The 26,273-nt window shown below is 40.2% G+C and overlaps 1 protein-coding gene across 2 annotated transcripts; it reads right to left on the reverse strand.

The window, feature by feature from the left end:
• Positions 1–346: 346 nt before the first annotated feature.
• Positions 347–23,796, reverse strand: tldc2 (TBC/LysM-associated domain containing 2). Of its 2 annotated transcripts, none has more exons than XM_008109970.3 (8): positions 23,694–23,796; positions 21,767–21,822; positions 20,246–20,460; positions 5,465–5,632; positions 4,356–4,508; positions 3,197–3,292; positions 2,299–2,372; positions 347–1,270 (listed from the first exon to the last, which is right to left on the reverse strand). In XM_008109970.3, exons 3-8 carry the CDS (start codon positions 20,282–20,284, stop codon positions 1,135–1,137), a joined length of 666 nt encoding a protein of 221 aa, XP_008108177.1. In that variant the 5' UTR covers positions 20,285–20,460; positions 21,767–21,822; positions 23,694–23,796; the 3' UTR covers positions 347–1,134. The 2 variants fall into 2 exon arrangements, with proteins under 2 accessions (XP_008108177.1, XP_062834855.1); XM_062978785.1 differs by lacking the exon at positions 23,694–23,796 and adding an exon at positions 23,528–23,546.
• Positions 23,797–26,273: the final 2,477 nt, after the last annotated feature.

Raw genomic sequence — 26,273 nt, forward strand, 5'->3', positions numbered from 1 at the left:
ATTACTGTGATATCTCATTAGATTTCTAGTGTCTCTTGCTTTGATAGCAAGTGCTGTGATCCATCATTAGAATTGCAGTATGTTGTCCTTTGTGAAATCAGTTAAGGTGACCTGCTCCAAAACAGGTATTTTTAGGGTCTCTTTTCTTTCCATAAGAGAAGATAGGCATTTTAAGTCACAGAAGAAGAAGTACATTCTAAAGAAGCAATGTTAGTTTTAAATTATACCAATAAGTGCTGATGTATGTGTCCCTTAGACTCAAGCTCAAGTATTTTAGTTCTGTTTATCTCTTAGGGCAAGGAAGATATGATGAAGAACCATATGCCCCCAAATGCAACTCTCAGTATTCTTCAGTGATAGCATTATGCTATGAGTTTAATTTGTTGAGCAACAGAGGCATGTTTTTACACAACTAGAGAAAACTTCTCTAAGAAAACTTGACCAGAGCTTTCACATTCTAATGCCTGTATAGAGTAATCACAGGATACTGTATTTTTCTGCCACTCTTAATAGAATCAGGAAGAGTAAAGGGAGAGCTATATACAATTAAGGATAGTGGTGAACCTCATTGAATAAAGCTTTGTCAAGAGAACTACAGTATCAACATGAAGGTACATAATAGCAAAAATAATAATGGGAAGTTTAGTCCATTCTTTGATAGCTTGATCTGCACCTCAGTAAGGTAGGTAACATGTATGGCAATGAACAGTCCAGGCTCTTCCTCCAATAAAGGGTGACAATATTTTGTATAGTTTACAACGTAAGTATTAGAAATTCTTTTCTTGATTTTGTGCAGATTATCAGTCATCCTTATGCTGGAATGAATAGACCAAATAGCAAGTTTAAGGCACTGAAGCAACCCACCTAGCTCATCTTTCTAGGAGCATAACACTGGAAAATAGCATTTCTGACTTGAGGAGGGGGGAGTATTTCAGAAGGGAATAACTGAGAACATTAGTGGGATGTTTTGATATTTTCTTCCCGGTCAATTTATAGACGGGAAATCTGCGACAGGTTTATGCTCCGTTGAAGGGAAGTTGTGAATCCACACCAAGAGGAATGCTTTGTTAAATCTTGATCCCATTGTACTCATGTCCACACTATGGGAAGCTTGATACATTTTTTCCCTTTGGTTTAAGAGAGTGCCCAAACTTCCAAGTCTTGGATGAGGAATTCCTCTTTAGGAGATAGAGCCTCATTGTTGAATGTCTCACAAGGATGACTTCCTCCATGGTTAAGATCCCCATCTAGCCACAATCCAAATTTGCCACTGTAAAATAAGTGGAAAAACATTTCATTAGGTAAACCTTATAAAACACAAGATTTCATCCATAAGTTCATTTGCTTGTGTCATCCAGAGCATTCCTCTGGCAGAATCTTATCACTCCCACCTGCTCTATTGCTTGGGTTGATTTAAGAGGAGTTGGTAGTGGATGGTGCTAGCTTGTGCTGGGACCTGATTTAAATGGTTTCTTTCTGCTTTAATTCTGTCATTTATTCTAAAAGGCTTTACAATAGATCTTCCAAATATGTATGTACCCATTTATGGTAGATGAAAAACAGTTATGTGAATGATCCAAGTGACTTCTCCCAGGGGAAGGGTTGACAGGTTTTCAAAACAGGAATGAAGGACTTTAAAGGAATTTTGAAAGCTATATGCAATCACAATTTAGCAAAGTAAGACAATTACAAGGTTGTGATTTATGACAGTCACATATTAGAACCGAATAAAGATAGGGATACAAAGGAGCATAGGTTGTGGAAACTTCCCTTATATCTCAAATTACTTTTTCTGGGCTGGTGAAATATTTTGCTAACTCTAAATGTGAGTTCTTGATCCCAAAAGAGATAACGAAACGTCCCACATCTACATGTTGGGATATCAGCAGGAAAAATATCTCCTACAAAGGAGATACATATGTATAACAACTAGTTATGGTGTTACACAATGAATCACAGGGGCTCCCTCATCTCCAAGAAAAGCAGCTGCTGCAGTTAACAGTGTCTTCTCCAGGTGCTTGAGAAATAGCTGACTACCATTTCTGTCATCTCCTGTGATGTGAGTGATCTCTGGTGTAACAGGTAGCAGAACCCTGTTGCAGTTTCTCCTCGTATCAGAGATTGCTTTCTGGGTGGGAACATCAGCTGCATCCCAACTGACAGGAGACCAGATCCTATCAATCACATTGGCTGCTGCCCACAGAGGACTTGACATTCTCTACACAGTCCCAAAATAGGGACTATACAGGGATCATGAATATGAAGCAATCCCAACGGCTTAGCTTTCAGAGTACACACCTGCCTCCACCAATTGCCAGAGCATCTGCATCTCCTTTCATGAAGAAGGTATTTTTACCTGTCCATTTAAATACCTGGAGTAGAAGGGAGGGGGGAAAGCAAATACTTGAGACAAGCTTTTTCAGACTAAACAGCATAGCTCTACAGCTGAAGGAAACAATTGTTATGGTGCATTCAAATATTTTGAAGACACTTGAAACATGGTTCAAATGTGCCCCATTCCTTCAAGGCTATACCAGCAATTTGTACAAATTATGTGAGAAACAGAAAACCTCTGTCTATTGAGCAGAATGAACAAATGGGATTCCCCATCTGACCCAACATTTTATTTGCTCTTATCTCTAATGAGTGATAGGAAAGAAGAGGACATTGAAATGTTGGGTTGTTGCACAGGAGGAGCCAAACTTTCATACTTTTTGAAACTCTTAGCGTTTTCTCCTGAGAAGACATGCATAGCATTGAATTGCATTTTTTATGCTTGGTGTGGAAATTTTTAAATTGATAAGAACTGCATCTGGCATTCATCTTCTGTCCTTTGTTTCATCTACTGAAAACCCTTCTCAAATTGGACAACTTCATCTTAAGACCATAAATTCTTCCTTATCCTTGTGTTAAACTCCCACATATCTGTAAATAATAGTCTGATTTGGGAATAAGATAAAAGTGCAAGAATTTCATGTTTCAGGAAAGCAATGTCTCGGTGCTAATATAGAAGCATCCCAAGTAAAGATTTACTTGAGCAAGTGATGCCAAATGGTGTTTCAGAACCTTACGTGACAAGGAATCTTTATGGGTAGGCCAGTCTGCTATTATGACAAATAATTGGGAAGGAACATTGGTAAAACTGAACATATCTTAGCAGACCCCACACTTGGGAAAATAACATGGTTTTGGTCACCTTCAGTTGTGGAGTGAAGGAGAAGAGAAAATTTTCTCCATTGCCATAGAAGCAGCTGCTGACATGAATGGCTGTGGAAGAAAAGGCACCAAATATCTGGAAAGGATACAAAAGAAAGATTTTTCAAATGGCAGGAAAGCATGCATAGATAGTGAGCTACTGAACCATAACTAATTATAATACAGTCATGGCTGTAGCCAAGGAATGGGGGGTTGAGGGTTTCATCCCCCCCACCCGAAAATTTTCAGGTTAAAAAAAACTGGTTTACATACATATTTTAGCTGATTAACCAAATCCCTATGAGTGTCCACTGAAGTTTACCGATGGAGCCTGATTTCTAAATTATTTTGCGTTATGGAACTACTCATCATGATTCGCTAAAAAAAACAGTTTGAAGTATTTATGTTCTAAATCAGTGTGGTCCAACCTGCGGGCCGCATGCGTCCAACCAATTCATTTTTTTTGTCCCTTGCCCTTCTTGCTGGAAAAATATTTTAATTTAACATTTGAAAAAATGGTTTACCCTTCTTATTGCTTTAAATTTTTATTTATTTATTTATTTAATAAATAAATAAATACATATAAATTTTTAAGAAATGGCAATATAACGACCCTCTCTGGCCCTTACATTCCTATCTAAAGTTTGATTAGCCCTCGGGTAACTAAAGTTGGACCACACTGGTCTAAATCATCCAGGAAAAATACATATAATTTTGTGATTGCTCTGCTTCGCTTTGGCAATCTCTTCCTAGAAAGGGGCAACCTCATAGGCAGGTAAAGACTTTTTGTTTCAGTAGGCCCTTGAGGACTCATGGGGAAAAATACCTTTAACGATGGGTTGGACTGCCTGTAATAATTTTATTTTCTTTTTTTCTAATGACATATGTTTCAATTCTATTGATAGTTTAACTAAATTTTAAAATGTTATATGATGTGAACTTTATATCTATTTTAACTTCAGTAAGCCACTTTGGGTCTCGAAGACTGGAGAAATGGAAGAAGACAGGAGAACAGGCGGATAAGGGGATAAAATATAACAATATAGGTATGGCCAGATTTTGGGACTGTGTAATCTAGTTCTTTACTGGAACTTACTTTCATGTGGTCATCATACAGGAAAAAGTTGAGATTTGTTATTCTTTGGATTCTTCCTGCTTACCTGGCCATCAGTATCTCTGATAACCAATAACACGGGGGAAGCCAAGTCACTCATGCTCCGATACATAGACTTCAGGCTAAACCCATCCCGTGCGGTACAGTAGATGAGGTTCCACGGGTGTCCTGTCACTCGTACAGGCAAGTGTGGTGCAAGCTAAAGAGAGAATATAGAGAAGATTACACATCTCACTTTATCCTCATGATATTCTACCTACTTCTTAGACCAAGGTGGATAACGCCAACAGGACTGGGGGATAATTTTATGCCCCTGAACCTTGTTAGGGGCTGCAGGGACTGTCAACACAAAAATAAAACAATTCTGGAACTTTCCAGAAATCTATTTCTAGTTTTGAATTTTTTTTTAATGATACAGGTAAATTTACTAAAAGGTAAATTGCTGTTTAGGAGAGAAAATTTGTTTCTTTATTTTTACACAAAAAAGCTAATCTGGAGGTATTGAGGAGCACAAAAACAGACTTGAGGGCCACAAGAGTCTCATCCCCCCCCCCCCCCCCCCCCCCGCCTTTGGTCTACTGATATATCACAGCATACTCTATCCACTCATTTGATCTCTTCTGCTCTACAACTCACAGCTCATCTTATGTTGACCAGCTTTGTCTTTGGCTAGGAGGTCCATTCCATTAGGCCGAATGAGGCAGTAACCTCAGGCAATAGATATGGAAAAATGCAGACTGGAGAGCCCTGTATGAACAACGTGCCCTGCTCGATGCCTTCTGATTTACTTTGGATTACAGAAAAATACATTGTCTTGTCACTCATACTGAAATAAAATTCAGCTGCTGATCAACTTTATATATGAACTTCAGGAGTGCGACCACAGGCCATCTTGTCCTTGATTTCAAGCAGCAAAATATTTTGGCCGTAGGTCCCCTTCACATCTTTATCAGCTTCTGGAAGCTGTTTATCCACAAGTGAGCTGGTGTTTGAGAGTGCTGTTTCCATCCTACCAAACACTTGTCTGCCTAGTTGCTAAGGGACAGAAATTCCCAAGAAATTTCAGGCAGTCCCCTGGTGAGCAACATAAATATTGAGCCCCAGCATGAAGCTTTTTCCAGTTAGATACATTTTCCCAAGGGGCAGTGGATTTACCTTCTGTATTTGATCTAAGTGCATGATGTTGCTTTGTCCATTCAGCACAGGCTGATGAAATTCTTCTGTGAACAAGGCTGGGTCATCTGGGCTTGTCCTGACTGGGTCCTCTTCCTCTTCAGATGAATCTTCTGACTCTAGAGACAGTGGTTCTTCTAACAGGTTGGGCTAGTGTAAAGTTACACATATTGTTAGAACATTAATAATAATAATAATAATAATAATATAATATAATAATAATATAATAATAATAATAAAAACTGAGTTTTCCTTCTTAAGCCACAGAAATATCTTATAAAGGGAAATATTTTACCTGGTGGTGGTGAATTTTAGGTTTCAGGGTCCCCCAATTTTTAGCATTGGGGTAATTTAAACCTTCAGTTGAATATTTACAAAGACAATTCAGGCACCTAAAGAAAAGGGGCAGGCAAAAGTACCAGGGGAATGTGAACACAGCAAATACATGAGTTCTGATTGAATGATTTCTAATATCTCACTTTTGTTATGCTACAAATTTGGGTGTTGAAGGAAAATGTCATGGAAGAGACAGAATTCTTATCTGGGGGCAATGCCCTCATTTGCCTCTCCCTACCATAGCTGTATGTGAACTTGGTACCAAATCTGGCCTTCCAGACATCCAGTGCCAGCCCTCTAGAATTCTCCAAATGGCTATGATATTGTGGTTTGGAAGTTTGTAAAGAAAAATCCATTCTAAAAAGCTGAAATGTTTCTCATTAAGATAAGCTGCTGGCTTGATTTCTTTAACCTAAAATATACTGGTATTCTGTACTTTCTAATCTGGCCCGCCACCTAAATGCTCATATCTACTAAGTATGGTACAGATTTAAATCCAAATGGCCCTCTTGATTTAAGGGGTTGGTCATTATTTCTTATTTGGTCATTACATTATAAGACAATTCTTGTGGAGTTTCATCAGAAACAAGAGGTTTTGCTAAGTGTTGGTCATATCTTTGCACCAGGTTGATGCTTCTAGCTGCATTCTTAACATCTTTAAAAAAAATGGAGGTGGGAAATTATCTGAATTGCTATTGCTTTCAAGTCATTTCAAACCTAATGGTGAAAATGGAGGGGGATGGCAAACATTTTTGAGGGTGTTTGCTTTTGGGGCTGAGAGTATGTGACTTGCTCAAGGTCATGCAGTGGGTTTCTATGGCCAAGTGGGGATTCAAATTTTGGAATAGCCCCCCCCCCCGCCTTTGCTGGCAATCATTTATTTCAGACAGAAATATCCTAAATGCAAGATTTGCCTTTTAAGCCACAACCTCACTCTAAAACTGCAGAAATCATCCAAAACTCAGCTGAAAACTGAAGTTCGAAACAAAAGTAGACTATGCCATCAAACATGATAATCCTATTCATGTAAACTCCTGCATATGGATACATTGTGCTGATCAACCCAATGATTTTAACATAACTATGTTTATTTTAGGAGCCTCTGCTGGTGCAGCGGATTAAACCGCTGAGCTGCTGAACTTGCTGTCCGAAAGGTCGGCAGTTCGAATGTGGGAGTGGGGTGAGCTCCCGCTGTTAACCACAGCTTCTGCCAACCTAGCAGTTCGAAAACATGCAAATGTGAGTAGAGTAGATCAATAGGTACCACTCCGGCGGAAAGGTAACGACACTCCATGCAGTCATGCTGGCCACATGACCTTGGAGGCATCTACAGACAACGCCGGCTCTTCGGCTTAGAAATGGAGATGAGCTCCACACCCCAGAGTCAGACACGACTGGACTTGACGTCAGGGGAAAACCTTTACCTATGTTTATTTTGTAAGCAAACCCCTACTGTATCAGACACATTGTACACTGACTGTTGGCTGACTCCTTTAGTGAGATAACTGACCATTTGATCATTTTAACACAATACAGCCCAAAGGTAAGAAACAGACACTTCCTGGATCAAAATATAATATATTACGATGTCAACATTTGTCTCCGTCGTGACTGGACATCAAAATAGCCAAGCACCAGAATATAAAAGTACTACACTAAAGTACTACATTCTCCTCAATGCTCTCTTTTGTACTACCAGTACATAACAGCAACACTTTGATGGAACTTTAACTGCTATTATAGCAGCCTGGGATATACAGAAGTACTAAAGCTCTCTGGAAAGTGTCTCTAAGGATTTTATTGCATGAGATTGGCAATGTGGCCTTGAAGCTCACCATGACATTGTGCTTATCCCACTGCTGGTTTGCTTCCTCCCACAATTAACCTGTCCTTCATATTTGAGGGCAAAATCCATCAATAGCTTGCAGTCCTTCAACTTTCCCATCACCTACATTGGTGCCTGGGTCCGTTCCATTTCTGTATCAGGATGCTGGCGCTAAAATAATGTTGGGGGGCAGGATTCTCCTCTACTCCCAGTCTTCCCTCTCTGTTCCCAAGCCATTGTGGTTATTTAATATTTTGCATTTATATTTGCCCTTTTTGTTTTCATAGTGGATTTCAAATATTCCTCTAAAAATGAAAATATAAAGTTACTGAGCAACAGAAAGCAAGGTTACATGAGTATGTAGGACCACAGATTGTAAAATTGCACAATTGCACTGTTATGGTTGAGCCTTATGGCTCCGATTCTGGGAGACGTGGTCGTAAGACTCCTCGGGAGTCAGACTCTCTTGAGGAGCGAGAAAGGAAGCGGCTGCAGGACTTATTTGCAGAACCATCTGACGAGGACTCCTTTGAGGGTTTTACCGAGAGAATGGAGGAAGAGATGGTTAGCTCAGAGGAGGATGACATGGAATGGACTCGTGTGAGGGAGGATTTGGGTGCCACCGGCCACAATAGTATGGAAGGCGATTGGGGGCCTTCAGGATTAGACCCGTGGACAAGCTGGAGGGATGGAACGGGATCCACAGCTGGGGATGCTGTGGGGCGTAGTCAAAGGTGTTTCAGCTCTGATGAGGAGGATGAGGATGAGGCACCTGGAATTAGGGTAACAGCTGACAGCGATGAGGAGTTGTGAACTGGCATAAAATGGGGTTTAGAATCCAGGGCTAATTGCGTTGGGCAAGGTAATCTGGACGAACGCTTGGGCTCTTGTTGGGAAATTCCTGAAGACGGGTGTGATTCGTTTGCTGAATACGTAAGTTACCAAGGACACTGGGCATAGGCGGCGGGAGGAACTGTGTGGGCTTTTGTTGTGCAACCTGTGTTTAATCTTAATAGCTTGGACCTCCGTCGTCTTTTTGACGAACATTAATTGCCTACTCTGGACTGACTGGCTGACTGACTGACTGACTGACTACGACCTCGGACTATCCTTCCTGTGGCTATCGTTGGAACTGGTGAACTAAAGACATCTGTACCTGGCTTTCGACCTTCGTACCGGATTGAGACCTCGCTGACCGCTGCTGCCCTGATTGATGTGTTTGAACCCGGAGTTTGTTTGCTGCTCGGAGGAGTAACTTCTTAGTTACTCAATCAAAGCTCTTGGTAGCAGAGAAGTATCTGCTGCCAGTTATTTGTGTTTCTTTGAACCTTTGTTTACCAGCTTTTGTTTGTTTAAAGTGCCAGGCTGAAGTAAGCATTTTTAGTTTAACCCGGATTAAACTCCAGTTTAATCCGGTTTATCTTTTGAACGTTTTTTAGTGTCTTTTCACCTTGAAGGCCAATGTGTGCCTAGCCCTTTGTCTTTTACGGGCATTTTTGGTTCTGTATCTTTAATAAACTGTGTTGAATCTTATCTGGTGGCGTTCTGTCTCTGACATGCACAAATCAACAGAAATGTGATGTCAAAAATGCTTATTCTGGTATGTATGTCTATCTGTGACAGCACAACTGTGGAATAATGACTTCACACATTATAGTACTTATTCACTCCCCTAAATTGCAAATCCCAGGATTGCTTAGGATGAATTTAAAACAATTATCAAAGTGTTGTAATTGGGTCACATGAAAGAGACCTACATTTGAGTTAAAATGAAAGAATTACTAATGAAATACAAACATCAAAGTTAGCTCAATAACCAAAGTTGAATTATATTGCGATAATACCAAATGAATTTGTCTGAGAAAATCTGCAGAGATTCTTTCAAAGTTTATTTCATCTGCAAAAAAATCCTGGTGTTTAAACATACTTTCCAACCTTCTGAAGTTGGTTTTTAGAAAAATGCAATATTAATCACACATATTTGGAAACATGTGTCCCAATCTTTCTTCATGGGATGCCACTGTAAACCATTTCTATTATTTTAACAATACTGAGAGAATTACTTATTTATTGCAGTTATCTCTCTCTTCCAAGTACAATTTGCCAGAAATGATATTTGAAAAACAACATGAAACCATTCAAGGTGGTAGGAAATGACTGTTCAACAAACAAAAAGTTTCCTTTCATGCATCTGATCAGAAAAAAAGTTGTTTTAACCCTTTTCCATGTCCAAGTTTTTGATATACTTTTTTTGGGGGGGGGGGGGGGTTGAATGAAAATTAGCAAGGTATCAAAACCTAAACATTTCTCACCACCATTTGGTTAATGCCAAACAATGTATTCTTCCATTATGTCCTCTTTAAATCCTGTAAATCCAATTAAATATGGGAAGATACCTAAAGATCCCAGTTACAAGCACATGTCAGAAGAATTGGTTTATTTTTACACAAGCACAAAGTTTGTGCTTTTAAAATGAAGCTAGGATGCATGAGAAAGGCTATCCCTGTTTGCTTTTATTGTTCTTACCCAAGATATAGGAGAGAAGAATTAACAGGTGGTGATGTGATGATGATGATGATGATGATGATGATGATGTGTTGTTCTTTTATATGCTGTTTACATTGTATTGTTTTGGGCGTGGCCCCATGTAAGCCGTCCCGAGTCCCCGTTGGGGAGATGGTGGCGGGGTATAAATAAAGTTTTATTATTATTATTATTATTATTATTATTATTATTATTATTATTTACTTTAATTATACCCTGCCTTTCTCCCCATGGGGACTCAAGGGGGCTAACAATCCCACACTTTGGTCATAGTTTAAAAAAAGCAATACAAAAATTTAAAAAGTAATTAAATAATAGTGTGAATTAAAGTAATAGATTCAAATATAATAAATACACTTAAAATAGCATTTAAAACTCACAATCCCTCCTCTTCCCCGAGTGGGGTTCCTTGTCTTAGGAGAGAAGCTTCGAAATGCTACTTTTGAACCAGACCTCCCACATCCTCAGCCACCATGACCAGTCAGTACTGTCTGTGAATGCTAGAAGTTGTAGACCAGACACACTATTTCTAAGCTCTAAAGTAAAAGGTGAGTCTCATTCTGAAAGCACAGTAATGCTGGGAGGAAATACACATGCAAATTCAAGCAGACCATGGTATCAATATTGTTCTTTGCCCTCTGCTTGTCCTTATCAATATAATTTTCCCTTTTGCTCCCTCAGTTCCGCAATTTTCCTTCTTACCTGCTGCAGCAGTCTATGTATGTCAATATACCACCCAGTTTTGCACCAACTATACTTTCTTGCTATCTGACTTTAAAAACAATTCGAAGATTGTTATACATTTTCCTTAATCAACTTGAGTGCATAGCTGTCAGAAGCTGTCCATCCAAATATACTGTCAAGCGTGCCGCTTATATACAGCTACTACTTACTGAACAAAAAACATATAGCTGAGATGAAGGGCAATCTGAGCCCTCAACCAAATCTGCCCCCCTGCCCATAAAATTATTCTCCCAATCATAAATCCTGTTCCAATAAACAATACAGTATGATGGGCACGTTCATGAGTTTTCATTGCCCAAGATGCCTGCAGCTTGGAAAGTTCCTTTCAAAAAGTAAGTTGTATGGTTATTATCATTTATTGGGGCTATGGAACTCTTAGTTCCAAAGCCCCAAAACTAGTTGAGTCCATTACAGTTCCATTTTAAAACAACATTTTAAAAAGTTACATTCATGTTTATGTAAGTGCCCATTAGATACTTCCAGTCAATTTTGAAAAATACTACCGATTGTTGGCTTCCCTTGCTGCAAAACACTCTCCCCTCAATACACAATACAACATGTGGCAATAGACAGCACTCGAATGATGTGAAATTTTTCATTTGCTGTTTGCAGAAACCATATACAGTAGAGTCTCACTTATCCAACATAAACGGGCCGGCAGAATGTTGGATAAGCAAATATGTTGGATAATAAGGAGGGATTAAGGAAAAGTCTATTAAACATCAAATTAGGTTATGCTTTTACATATTAAGCACCAAAACATCATGTTATGCCACAAATTTGACAGAAAAAGTAGTTCAATACACAGTAGTGCTATGTAGAAATTACTGTATTTACGAACTTGGCACCAAAATATCACGATGTATTGAAAACATTGACTACAAAAAAGCGTTGGATAATCCAGAACGTTGGATAAGTGTGTTGGATAAGTGAGACTCTACTGTACCTATAACTATAAAAATAACTATAAAGTTACAGTTGCACTGCAAAGGGGGTGACATTATCCCTCATTAACTTACCACTGTAATGTAATATAGTGAACATGTCATTATTAAAATAATTAAGCTATAGTGGGATTTATGACTCTTAACCTAACTAGGTATTTAGAATCTTGTTAAGAATCATAAATTCAGCTACATATTTTTACATACTACATAATAATAGCAGTATCTCACTGCAACTAGCATGGATATATTTTAAGGAATTTGGGAGTCTGTAGTTTAATGATTACTGTTCATGTTCTCTCCTCATCACCCTAAATTCAAGCATTGCAATTGGAACTTTATAATTATTTTTACAGATGCAGGGATATTGTCTCTGTAAATAGTGAAGGAAGACTATTGCATCACCTGGGTAGAGTCAGGAGTTTACTGCTGATGTTTTGACTTGTTTTTAAGAGAGGTAATAATTTCTTGTCTACTTTTGCCTGACCTTTTTGTCCTCTGAGGCTTCCATGACATGGTAAAAGATGCATGTTTATTTGCAGGTCACAGCAATTCAAAACAATGATAAAAGGAGATTGAGCTCACTAGGCCTTGGATATCTTCTAAACTTGTGATTCTGTAAGTCTACACATTTAATTAAAATTAAATACGCAAATTTATTTTTTGCGTATGAATACAACTAGCTAGTCACAAGTTTAACTGATTTCAAACAATTAAGTTCAGAGGCAGAACTCTTAAATAAAACAGCAAAGATAGAAAAGATATGTCTTCACAAAGCAGTTAGATGATGAGAGCAGCAATTCCTTAATAACTGCAACTAGAAATGGGAAGCCCTGGAAAAAAATGGAAAAATTGGGGAAAGACCAGAAAAATTAGGAGAGAAATGGGAAATACGTTGTATTTTTTTCCAGGCCTTCCCATTTCTAACTGCAACCAGATCAACAATTAGGTTATAGATGTGTTGGTCTTCTTCAAAATAAAATGAATAGTTGTGGTCAATCTTCTAATAATTACACAGTGTAGAGCAAGCTATTGCCAAGTAAATAAATATTCCATCCAGAAAACAGAAAAGACACCTCAGCAACAATGACTGAATGGGAAGCGAAGCAGTCTCAAATAGTAATGATGATGATGATGGCAGCAGCAACAACAAAGTCCATACCTGTCACCTAGTCAAGACAGGAAAGTGATCTAGGATTTTCAAAGGCTGTGTGAATGGGGCACAGCTGGAAAGGCTTTAAAAAGACCAATGATTGGCTATAGGTCTGTTATCTAAGGAGCAGCCTTACTAAATATGGAAAGGCAAAAAACTGGCCCTCAGGTAATGAACTTCAAGCACAATAATTATGCAAAGTGGATGCAATCTGCATCAGTAGTGGAAATATCCACAAAATCAAAATTGTAAAAAAAAAATCGTATCAAAAGTGACTTGAGAAACTGCAAGTCCCAGAAGGGCAGTTGGTTCTCGCAGAAGCAGAGGCAGCAGGAGGACAATTTTGCTCCCTGGCTTCAGGTAGGATTTGGCTAAGATTTGGCTAAGATTTTAAACTGAGTGTGGGCTTGGCTCCTGTGGTCAAAGTCTAACTGTTGTGTGACTGTTGTGTTGAAAGAGAGCCAGGTACTTAAGTTGATTGACAGCAGGCATTGTCCCCTGTTAATTGAGTTTCTGGGAAAGCTTTATTTGCCAGTGTGAGTTTCTGCCAGAGCCTGATCCCAGAAGGGCAGTTGGTTCTCGCAGAAGCAGAGGCAGCAGGAGGACATTTTTGCTCCCTGGCTTCAGGTAGGATTTGGCTAAGATTTGGCTAAGATTTTAAACTGAGTGTGAGCTTGGCTCCTGTGGTCAAAGTCTAACTGTTGTGTGACTGTTGTGTTGAAAGAGAGCCAGCTACATAAGTTGATTGACAGCATGCATTGTCCCCTGTTAACTGAGTTTCTGGGAAAGCTTTATTTGCCAGTGTGAGTTTCTGCCAGAGCCTGATCCCAGAAGGGCAGTTGGTTCTCGCAAAGGCACCTTTACTAACTATCCTTTGCAGTACATACAGGAAACAAAGCAACATAAACAAATACACAAAGAGGTGGTTTGTTGCAGTTTGCACATAAAGTGTGTGCATATTACTTAACTGTACAAAGATCCCACTTGGCCACCACGCTCACCAAGAGATGCAACAAAAGCAAAACATTCCCATCACATGCACCAGCTGTGGCATGTTCCGCTTTTTCACACAAAAACTAGACAACTACATCTGCTCCAAATGCAAACAGATGACTCTGATGGAGCAGAGGATCCAACAGCTCGAGCACCGTATTAAGACCCTTAAGGACATTCAGGCACTCAAGCTCTTCTTGGACACTGCACAACACGCTGCTGTAGATCAGCAGCCTGCATCACACCAACACCACCAAGACCATGATCAGGAACCTTATTGGGGAGATCAACTCAAAGGTAGACAACCCTCAGGCTTGGAAGGAGGTCACCCATAGAAGGAGACGCAGGACCAGGCAGCCTCCGCAGAACTCCTCTGCTCAGCTGCATTTACACAACAGATTTGAAATTCTTACATCATTAACATACAATCAGGAAACATCTTGTGGAGGACCACAGTTTCTTAGATACCACTCAGTGGACCACCCTGGATCAATGTGCAGGGGATAGCCCTGACGGGGACAGTGCATCACCACAGTCACACTTATGTAATCATGCAAATGCTCCATCCCCAATCATAGACCAGGAGCAACAGGAACATCCTTGGGAGAGTAATGGGCTCTCGGATGTATCTCAATGGATTGTCATTGATGAATGCACTGGGGATGTTGAGGAGGAGGACAACACTTTACACCTACATGATTCACTTCAACAGGAACACTCTTCAGGGGACATACACACTGTCTTGCACAAAAGGGACCCTGTCAATCCTCAAAGGAAACAGGTCTTGGTAGTAGGTGACTCCCTCCTTAGAGGAACAGAAGCCATCATTTCCAGACCGGATGGGATGGCTCGAGAAACATGCTGCCTCCCGGGGGCAAAAATACACCATATCACTCAGAGGCTCAGCAGGCTCCTAAAGCCCCATCACCCTCCCCACCTTATGTTGATTCATGTAGGTACCAATGACACCGCTAGGCATACTTTTCAAAAGATCACAAATGATTTTCGAGCTCTGGGAACAAAGCTAAAACTGTATAATGTACATGTGATCTTTTCATCCCTCCTCCCTGTTGTAGGACACGGCTCTACAAGGGCCGGAAAAATAGTACAGGTCAATAACTGGCTCAGAAAATGGTGTCAAGAGGAGCATTTTGGCTTCCTTGACCATGGTCTACTCTTCCAAGAGGATGGACTACTGGCAAGCGATGGGGTGCATCTCACACAAGTAGGAAAACATCTTTTTGCACACAGACTCACAAACCTCATCAGGCGCACTTTAAACTAGATCCACTGGGGGAGGGGAACAACAGCCTGGCGAACACTATATTACCCACAACCACAGGGAACCGCCGAAAGGCTAAACGGAGGGCTGCACAAACACAGCAAGGACCAAGTACAGAGAGCACAATAATCCCAAATAAACAGTTCGAGGGGAGGTCACAGGGGCTTACATGTCTTTACACTAATGCTCAGAGCATGGGAAATAAGCAAGACGAACTCCAACTCCTAGCACAGCACCACACATACGATGTCATAGGCATCACTGAAACCTGGTGGGATGACTCCCATCACTGGAATTTAACCATTGAGGGCTATAACCTCTTTCACAGAAATAGAACAAAGGGGAGAGGAGGGGGAGTAGCTTTATATGTCAAAAACAGTTACGTTGCAGAAGAAATGCAAGACTGTAATCCGGGAAACCAGCTTGAAAGCATCTGGATAAGAATCAAGGGAACCGGGACTCAAAAAGATCTTGTCGTGGGTGTCTACTACAGACCTCCGAGTCAGGATGAAGGACTTGATGAAGCCTTCTGTCAACAGCTGACCAAACAGGCACAAAGAAGAGATATAGTAGTCATGGGCGATTTCAATTATCCCGATATCTGCTGGAAAACAAACTCAGCCAAGAGTACAAAGTCCAACAAATTCCTCACTTGCCTTGCAGATAATTTTATGGTCCAGAAGATAGAAGAGGCAACAAGGGGATCAGCAACTCTTGATCTAATCTTAACAAATGTGGAAGACCTGATCAATACAGTTGAAGTGGTTGGATCCTTAGGGGCAAGTGACCATGTGCTCCTGCAGTTTGCAATACAAAGGAATGCTGAAACTAAGACAAGTCAAACACGCATTCTGGACTTTAAGAGAGCTGACTTCCAAAAAATGAAGGAATTACTGAGCGGCATTCCATGGACGCTGATATTAAAAAACAAGGGAGTTAAGGATGGATGGGAGTTTTTCAAAAGTGAAATACTCAAGGCGCAAATGCAAACAGTGCCAACAAAGAAGAAAAATAAGACAAGTGCAAAGAAGCCAGAATGGATGTCCAAAGAACTTCTAACTGAGCTAAAGCTCAAAAGTGACATGCACAAGAAGTGGAAAAGGGGAGAAATCACCAAAGAAGAATTCAAACGTATAGCCAACACCTGTAGGGAAAAGGTTTGCAAGGCTAAAGCGCAAAATGAGCTCAGGCTTGCCAGGGACATAAAAAACAACAAAAAAGGCTTTTTTGCTTACGTTGGTAGAAAAAGGCAGAAAAAGGAGGCGATAGGGCCATTGCAAGGAGAAGATGGGGTGATGGCGACAGGGGACAGGGAAAAGGCAGAACTACTTAATGCCTTCTTTGCCTCGGTCTTCTCAGAAAAAGAAAGCCATCTTCAACCTCAGCAACACGGAATGGACAAAGGATTGGGGGAAATCCAACCCCAAATAGGGAAACAAGTTGTCCAGGAACACTTGGCCTCTCTAAACGAATTCAAGTCCCCAGGGCCAGATCAGCTACACCCAAGAGTACTGAAGGAACTAGCGGAAGTTATTTCAGAACCACTGGCAATTATCTTCGAGAGTTCTTGGAGAACGGGAGAAGTCCCAGCAGATTGGAGGAGGGCGAATGTGGTCCCTATCTTCAAGAAGGGAAAAAAGAACGACCCAAACAATTACCGTCCGGTCAGCCTCACATCAATACCAGGCAAAATTCTGGAAAAGATCATTAAGGAAGTGGTCTGCGAACACTTAGAAACAAATGCGGTCATTGCTAATAGTCAACACGGATTTACCAAAAACAAGTCATGCCAGACTAATCTGATCTCTTTTTTCAATAGAGTTACGAGTTGGGTCGATACAGGGAATGCTGTGGATGTAGCCTACCTGGATTTCAGTAAGGCCTTCGACAAAGTCCCCCACGACCTTCTGGCAAACAAACTAGTAAAATGTGGGCTAGACAAAACTACGGTTAGGTGGATCTGTAATTGGCTAAGAGAACGAACCCAAAGGGTGCTCACCAATGCGTCGTCTTCATCATGGAAAGAAGTGACAAGTGGAGTGCCGCAGGGCTCCATCCTGGGCCCGGTTCTGTTCAACATCTTTATTAACGACTTAGACGAAGGGTTAGAAGGCACGATCATCAAGTTTGCAGACGACACCAAACTGGGAGGGATAGCTAACACTCCAGAAGACAGGAGCAGAATTCAAAACGATCTTGACAGACTAGAGAGATGGGCCAAAACTAACAAAATGAAGTTCAACAGGGACAAATGCAAGATACTTCACTTCGGCAGAAAAAATGGAAATCAAAGATACAGAATGGGGGACGCCTGGCTTGACAGCAGTGTGTGCGAAAAAGACCTTGGAGTCCTCGTGGACAACAAGTTAAACATGAGCCAACAATGTGATGCGGCTGCTAAAAAAGCCAATGGGATTCTGGCCTGCATCAATAGGGGAATAGCGTCTAGATCCAGGGAAGTTATGCTCCCCCTCTATTCTGCCTTGGTCAGACCACACCTGGAATACTGTGTCCAATTTTGGGCACCGCAGTTGAAGGGAGATGTTGACAAGCTGGAAAGCGTCCAGAGGAGGGCGACTAAAATGATTAAGGGTCTGGAGAACAAGCCCTATGAGGAGCGGCTTAAAGAGCTGGGCATGTTTAGCCTGCAGAAGAGAAGGCTGAGAGGAGACATGATAGCCATGTACAAATACGTGAAGGGAAGTCATAGGGAAGAGGGAGCAAGCTTGTTTTCTGCTGCCCTGCAGACTAGGACACGGAACAATGGCTTCAAACTACAGGAAAGGAGATTCCACCTGAACATCAGGAAGAACTTCCTCACTGTGAGAGCTGTTCGACAGTGGAACTCTCTCCCCGGGGCCGTGGTGGAGGCTCCTTCCTTGGAGGCTTTTAAGCAGAGGCTGGATGGCCATCTGTCGGGGGTGCTTTGAATGCGATTTCCTGCTTCTTAGCAGGGGGTTGGACTAGATGGCCCATGTGGTCTCTTCCAACTCTACTATTCTATGATTCTATGATTCTATGATTCTATGATTCTATGATTCTATATTGCTACTGGTGTGAGATAATTGGCCGTCTGGAAGGATGTTGCCCAGGGGACACCCGGATGTTTTGCTGTTTTTACCATCCTTGTTATAAATCATCAGAATATTCAAGGTGGTGGTGTTGTGGTTACTCTCCATATCAAATGACACCTTGAAGGGTATAGAAAATACTTTAAAAATTGCATTATTTTAAATGCCAGTATTGAAACAAAAAGCACCAATAGCTAACTAAAATAACCCATCACTCAAAAATGTAAAACAAAATAGTCAGCAAAATCAGTTTAGAAAGGCCAGGCTGAAGATGTGAGTCTTGAATAATTGCCAAAAGCATGTCACAATTGGCACCTATAAAATATCTCGAAGCATCAGTAATGATTCATCTTAAAACAGCAGATGTCTTAGAAGGACACAAGGATTGTGGGAATGATGAAGGTGGGACCAGAGATTTAGCTTTCATGAAGTGCAGAGCAAGATAAAGATATTTTATTCTATAAAATTGCAAAAAAACAAACAAAACCAAAACCCAACACAAAACAAAACAAAAAACCCTTAATAAATTTTCCTCCATTCCCTTAAATTAGAAACATTCTAGTATTTCAAAATTTCGCTTGAGTAGTTCGAAAACATAGTTAACAAATTCAAAGAAAAGGGGCAGCCAAAGTTAGCAAGAGCATGTGGCCTTGGGAAATTATAATAGTTCTAGATATGAATACTTTTCAGTGTCTCCCTGTGTTTGATGCTAGAAATTTGGGGATATTAGGAAATTTACATTGGGATGGCAATATTCTTATCTGAGTAGCAATGCTCTTATTTTGCCTCCCTAACTTACTTGTTGACTGATTTCTTTACTTATTTAATTTATACATCACTTTTTTCTAGGTAAGTCCATGTGACATAAGGAGGACTAACTTTTAAGAACAAGCATTGTTTTGTGAGGAATAGTAATGTATCAATGGGATTTGTACTACCTATCATGTTGAAATGCAGAAGTTTTTTCAGGACTACAGATACTTAGTTAAATTACATACTGGTTGCCCTTCTGCACACCTTAGGACTCCTACAAAAATATTGACACTCACATTCATGAGCAATGGTCTTTTGGCTGCTTAGGCAATGGGACTCACTGTTAGAACATGGGCAGTCTAAGAAAAGCTACTTGTGAGCTTAAAGGAATTTCCTAAATTCTTATAATACATACTCTGCATTTAGAAAATTCAGATTTTATCATCTGCATATGTGGTTGCTAACTTGGATCAATTTTCTTTTGTTTTTGTTAGCCAAGAGGGGAGGAGAGAAACTGGTCCTGCTTCTAAAGTTTTAGTCATTTAGTCCCTAAGATCACCCTCTTATTTTAGCTTCTGGAGTTACATACTCCTACATACTCCTCAGTCATTGTGGTTAGACATTAGATAAAAAGAAAAAAACAAACTTCTCAAAAAGATCATAAACTGAAAAGTACTTTGCTTTAATACACCAGGCTGTTGCGTGTACTTTGCTATAACCCAACAGTGATTTCTGTTCACTTACTAGGGTTTAGCTAATTATTATGTGAGCAATTATCTTCTGGAGTGAAACCAATTACCCATGAATTACAGCTTCCGCTTTAATCCACACTGATCCTGATATTTTTTTTCTTTCCTCTGCCTTGACTTTTTATTCCCTTGAGTTTAGCTCTGTTTCTCCTATTTCTAGCCTGAACAGATCTGAGAGTACCTTTCGGAATTTTTCTGTTTTCACCAGGAATTCACACAATGCACCCCTGAACACAGATAAATGCAGATAGTTTCAGGAAAATATACAAAATACTGGACAGGGGAGTGGTGGCATTAGCCTAGCCTAGATATTTTCCTGGTCTATCCTTCCCTTTCCTATTATCAATTCAGAAATCCTGCAGTTCTTACCAGAAGAATGTAGCCGTGATATCGCCGTGGAGTTTTCATCTTCTTGGTGATCCTCCAGCGTGAGGCCAAAACAGGAGAAGCAGACAGCAAGGAAGCAGGAGAGCGGAGAGCAGGTGTTGCCAATAGACGCTGGAGAACACTCCCTTATAAATACTGCGTGTTTTATTGCTTCTCTGTAAGCAGGCTCTCTTATTACTAAGTACTGCTGTTGTCACCTGAGATATCAGCACAAAGCAAAGCCTTCCATTCAGAACATTGCTCATTTCTTTGTTATAAATCCATTATATAACTCCAATATATACTCCCTATACAAATCTCTGTATTTAGCCAACTTTAAATATCTGAAAGGATGCAATGTAAATGGGCTTGATTCATGCTGCTCCAGAAACCAGAACATGAACAGATGGATTTAAATTACAAGAAAAAAGATCCCATTTTAACATTAGAGCTTTCTGAGGGTAAGAGCTGTTTGACTGTGGAATAGACTGCAGAAGCTCTTTACTAGCTATACAGCCTCCAGTAAGGAGAGGGATGCAAAAAGTCTTGTGGGATTAGACGAATGTCCCATGGATCATCCTGTGGCAAAGTTAAAATTGCAAGCTTAGTTACATTTGTATTTCATCCTTTTTTTTCTATGGGCATATATAAAAAATTCTAAGGGTATATATTGCACTTTTTCATTCTCATGACAACTGTGTGGAAGAGATTTTGTCCAGAGAGGATATGGCTGATGCTTGAGCCAGGGTGTTAACCCATATGTATGTCTGAATATTTAATGAGAACCCAAGTCTCCCTCATTCCAGGTCACATCAATAGATCGCCAAACATCATTAAATCAGCCTGGCTCATCCTGGAATTAGTTGCCACAATATGGACTTGCACATGCAACTGTGCATTCAGCATTCCTAAACTGAAATAGTTGCTTAGCTCTATAGACAAATCTAACTTTAGGGGTCAACATCATGATAGATCTAAGCTTACATTGTTGATATCCAATACTAAAAAAACAACCCATGTACTTTTGAATATGAGAAGTTAGCACATAGAAGAACATAGAGAGTAGACACTTAAAATTTCCTCTCTACAAATTACTTACCTACCTACATTTCTCCAGTGCAGTTTAAATATAATTTTTGCATACATAAGCTCCTGGTGTTAGTTTCTGGCATCTCTAGAGAAAGATGGCGGAAACTTAGACAGCCATTGCCACAGAATTAAACCATGACAATTAAAGTGATGACAAACTGCATTGAAAGATTGAAAAAAAATGTTTCTGCTATCTTGGTGTTTTTTTCTGTAAAGATGTCTTAAAAATCACCACAAAGATTTTTAAAGATTCCAAACCGCAAATCAATACCACAAATGTGGTAAAGGTTCTCCTTCCAAGGATCAGATGTGTCCCCACTTTCTCCTTTTACTATTCAACTTAAAACACCAGCTGCATAGCTTCATGTTATTGCAAGAAGGCAGACAGACAACCATATACACTGAGGTATCATGACTTACTTACAAGATACTCACATTGGTCTGAACAGGGTTGCTTGGAAGAGTTCTTATAAAGCACTCCTAGGAAAGACCTATAAAGAGCAACAGTCAATGTTTAAGGTTCAACACAGGCAATTTGTTTAATGCTGAGTTGTTTAGGAAACTGACTACAAATCCTAGGAAACGATTGGGCTTCTCTGGAAAAATGCCTCTGAATAGTCACAAAAGTTTATATGGACTGTGATCTTAGACCTAGTTCAGTCCAGATCATCCTGTCAAATCCTTCATTCTCGCCTGCCAGCTGTCTGACTACTTGCCTGCCCATCACTCACAACATACGCATCAAGCTGATCCATTATTTGGGGATCAACAGTTAGGTTGCTGTAACTGTTGCTATTTCTAACAGTGATGTTGCAATGGATGTATTGTCTGTAAACCTACTTTTGCGATAAGGCCAAGGGCTGTGCTACATTTCCTCCTCTTACCTCACCCTCTCGGCTGCCATGTATCATTGCTTGTCTCCAGGTGACGACATGGATGTTCACTGAGTAAGTCAGGCAGCAAATTGTTAATGCTTTTTGATATGGCAGAATTAATAAATGATCAAGAGTATGCATGACTTAACATAATCAAAGAAGTTGGTTAGTGCCAACCTCTCACTTCCTTTCATTGTTAAAACTCTCTGGTTTTCAGCCAGAGATGCTGCCTACATTTGAGACACTAAGAAAAACTATAGCATTTATGGCACATATCCTCATAGCTTATGAATTCTTATTTGGACTACTCAAATGCTTGGGCCAACATGGCTTGGCCAATTGGTGGGATGTGACAACCATAAACAAAATGTTAATGACTGTATACGCTATTTTCTTCTGCATTTTAAACCTCACAACAACTCTCTGAAGTAAATTGGTTGAGAGATGGTGACAAACTCAAGGTTACCCAGGGAAATTAATGATTCAGTGGAGAAATTTGAATCCTGATCTTCCCAAGTCTAGCTCAGCACTATACAATTCTGCATGAAGTCCCACTGGTTTCAAAAACCTGTCTTAGCTGGGACTCAGTCCAGTGGACTTTGATCCACAGAACAAGATTTTCATCTTTTTTTAGACACAAGACCAAACAATGACAGTGCTATCACTTAGAAAAATGATTAAGAATAAAAAATGTGTAGTACAACCACATTTGGTTGACCTATTACAAAAGGTATTAGAATTGTCTGTCTACCTTGCTCTGTCTTTGTGTGTGCTTTTATAGTTTATTTTATTTTCATGTTGAATATGTTTCCCTGTTTTTTTTGGAAAGAGATATTATGACAATGTACATAGTCATCATCCCGAGATAAGAGATGAAGATAAGGATTGTAATATATGTTGCAAATTATACATATTACTGTTGCTATTTACTATCCCATTCTGTAGCAGAGCAGCAAAATATTGAACGTATGTATGCCTTTCTAGTAATAAGACTCCTAGAGTTTTTCTGTTTGAACCTGAGAGGTTTCAGTCCATAATGAGACCATAGGCAAGAGGACAGAGAAAGCCACCCTGGAGAATCATAACCAGTTAAAACAAACTAGTAGTGGAATGATTTTGAATGTTTGGGGCTACAACTCCCACGACTCTTCCTTATTAGCCATGCTGGGTTGGTAATTTTTGAATTTTATCCCATAGGGCATGGAGAACCAAATGTTCTTCACTCAAGAAACAAACTATAGTGATGCAAACTAACTAAATCAGGGAGAAGCACCATTGGCATTCCAGATGTTTTTATACTGCACCTCCTACAGTACCTTACCATTGACTTGCTGACTAGTGCTGATGGGATAGTTTCTCACCCTTGAACTAGATGGATCCCAAAGCTTCATAGGTACCTACATCACTTTCTGAGATCTTCTACTGCAAAATCTCCCAGATCCCCAATCAGTTATTTGTCCCTGTAATAACCCCATGCAACTTAATACCTATGCCAAAGGCAGCCAAAAGGTCTTGACCACATTGGACCTCCATCAGGTCTTTTGCTGCTTCCATCCAAGAGGTTGGAAAACAGAAATGCAGGCTACTGACTCAGCTGAAAGCATAACACAAACACACTGTGACATCAGAGCAGATGAAAAAAATGGCATCAAGACAGATAGGAACAAGTGGGATTGTAAGAGAGGGTAAGTCAGAGGAAGCCAAGACCACTAGTACTGGCCTGAGTGCTGATATACCCTTAGTTCTATATACATAGAGTGGAAACTGTATATTCTAAAGTACCCGCCTTTCTTTTTGCCTCTTAAGTTATATAAATCCACATGCTTTGTCAAAGAGTTCCCAAACTTGGTGGGCCATCTAGTGTTGGGAATCACCCTGGACTACTCAAGTCTAAATGTAGTCAGATAAATGATAGAGTTAGATTGAGGGAATCCTTTCCCCGTTTCCAAAGCATGCCTAGATAGGCTTTACTGTGCTTCACTCTATCCTGTTTACGTCACATCCCTTACTTTGAAGTTAGTAGAAATGTGCATCTCCAGGGACACTAACTTCTCATTAGAATGTCTTTTATGGCCCCAATAAACTGGACCATGAGGTTGGAACCGTTTTGGTTCATTCTTCTCCCTTTGTTCTTCTAGCTAACAAGCAGCATCTTGCTGTCTCTCCTGGCAAGATGTAACTATTTAGATGTTTGTTATTTTTCCTTTCTTATTTTTCCTTAGAAATCAGTCTAGAGTAGACTAGACAGCTCCCAAGCCTTTCTATCTACAATGGAGTTCTTTTTACCTGAATAAATACTTTTTGAACTTTTACTGAGACTCTGCAATCGATTTCCATCCTAAGCTGAAAGGCTTCTCTTTGCTCACCCCGTGTAAGTAACTGTTGCATTTGAAAGCTTTTGCTTTTGCTACTCTGCTGCATTTTGGTGGAATCTCCCCCAGAGAGGGTTAAATTGAGTCTAACCACTCAGAGATTACCACAACATCTAGTAGGACCAAAACAAAGACTGTTGTAACATTTTGCATCCAATCTGTCAATTAGATCATAGAATCAAAGAATTGGGACCCTATGGACCATCAGATCCAATCCCCCAATCAGTGCAAGATCTCCAGCTGCCCAGCCTCTTTTTGAAGATGTCCAGAGAAGGAGACTCCACCACCTCTTTAGACAATTGGTTCCATTGCTGAACCATTCTTACTGCCGAGTGGCTCCTTCTGATGTTCAGTCAAAATCTTCAAAACATTACAATTGGTTCTACCCGCTGGAGCCTGCTCCTCCTATGACAGCCCTTGAAGCATTAAAACAATGTAATCATGTCACCCTTCAGTCTTCTCTTCACCAAGCTGAACATGTTTCTCTCCTTCAAACTTTCCCCAAAGCTTTTGTTCTCCATACCTCTTTATCCTTGGTGCCCTTCTCTGAACCTGCTCCAGCTTGTCTATATCCTCCTTAAAATGTGATACTCAGATCTGAACACAGTACTGTACACCAGATGAAGCCTGGCCAGTGCAGAACTTAGTGGGATTATTACTTTCCGAAACTTGTAAACTATGCTACCATTAATGCAGGATAACATAGTATTCACCTTCTTCGCTACAGTATCACAGTGCTGGCTCATGTTCAATTTATGAGCAACAGTAATCCCAATGTCCTTTTCATATATAGTACTACTGAGCCATGTGTGTGTGTATGTGCCTTCGAGTTGCTTGTCAACTTATGGTGACCAGGTGAATTTCACTGGTTTTTCTTAGGCAAGGAATATTCAGAGGTAGTTTTGCCATTTCCTTTCTCTGAAATATGGCTGATAGCATCTGGGATTTAGTGGTGGTCTCCTATCCAAGTACTAACCAGTTCTGACCCTATGTAGTTTCTAAGATCTGTGGGGTATTTATGCTACCACCTTCTTATATTTGTACATTTGGTCTTTGTGGCCTAAATATAGAATCTCTAGTTCTTTGGGGCCCTCAGCACCCTGCCCAAACTCTTGGAGGGTGTCCATGATGTTTCTAGAGCTGAACTCAAAGACTGGTATTTTCCTTGATCCATCGGCAGCATCTATTAATGCAGATTTTTATTCAGGTGCAGGTGTGCAGAAATGTCACCTGGGACACCCTCAAGTCTATGGAGACCATGGCTGTTTGTGCAAAACAAACCTATATATCTGAGGTGGAGGAGCTTTCCAAGGTCACTTTCAAAATATGCAAGCATCAGCTTCAATTGCGCTCTTGGATACAATCCTGACTGTGCTTATGCTAAAGCCAACGTAACACAGTTCTGTCTCAATAAATGTTACATTATAGAACAATTGTGCAAATGTTGTTCTGGTTGTATTACTGGGATAGGTACACATACAACTAAAGACATCCCCACTCTAGGTATACCATGTGCATCTAAATATCCCATAAATAAGGTAAGCTTCAAGAAACAGGGAACACTAATTTGTTATCTCCACCACTGGGCAGTTGCCTTGTAACCTGAATATGGCTTCTCCTATACATCTAGCTATAAATGTAAAAAAAAATATTTTGGTAGCTTATTGAGGCAGCTAAATAGGTAGTGGGTGGTGG

Source organism: Anolis carolinensis, chromosome 4, assembly GCF_035594765.1.
Source record: "Anolis carolinensis isolate JA03-04 chromosome 4, rAnoCar3.1.pri, whole genome shotgun sequence".
Classification (NCBI taxonomy): domain Eukaryota; kingdom Metazoa; phylum Chordata; class Lepidosauria; order Squamata; family Dactyloidae; genus Anolis; species Anolis carolinensis.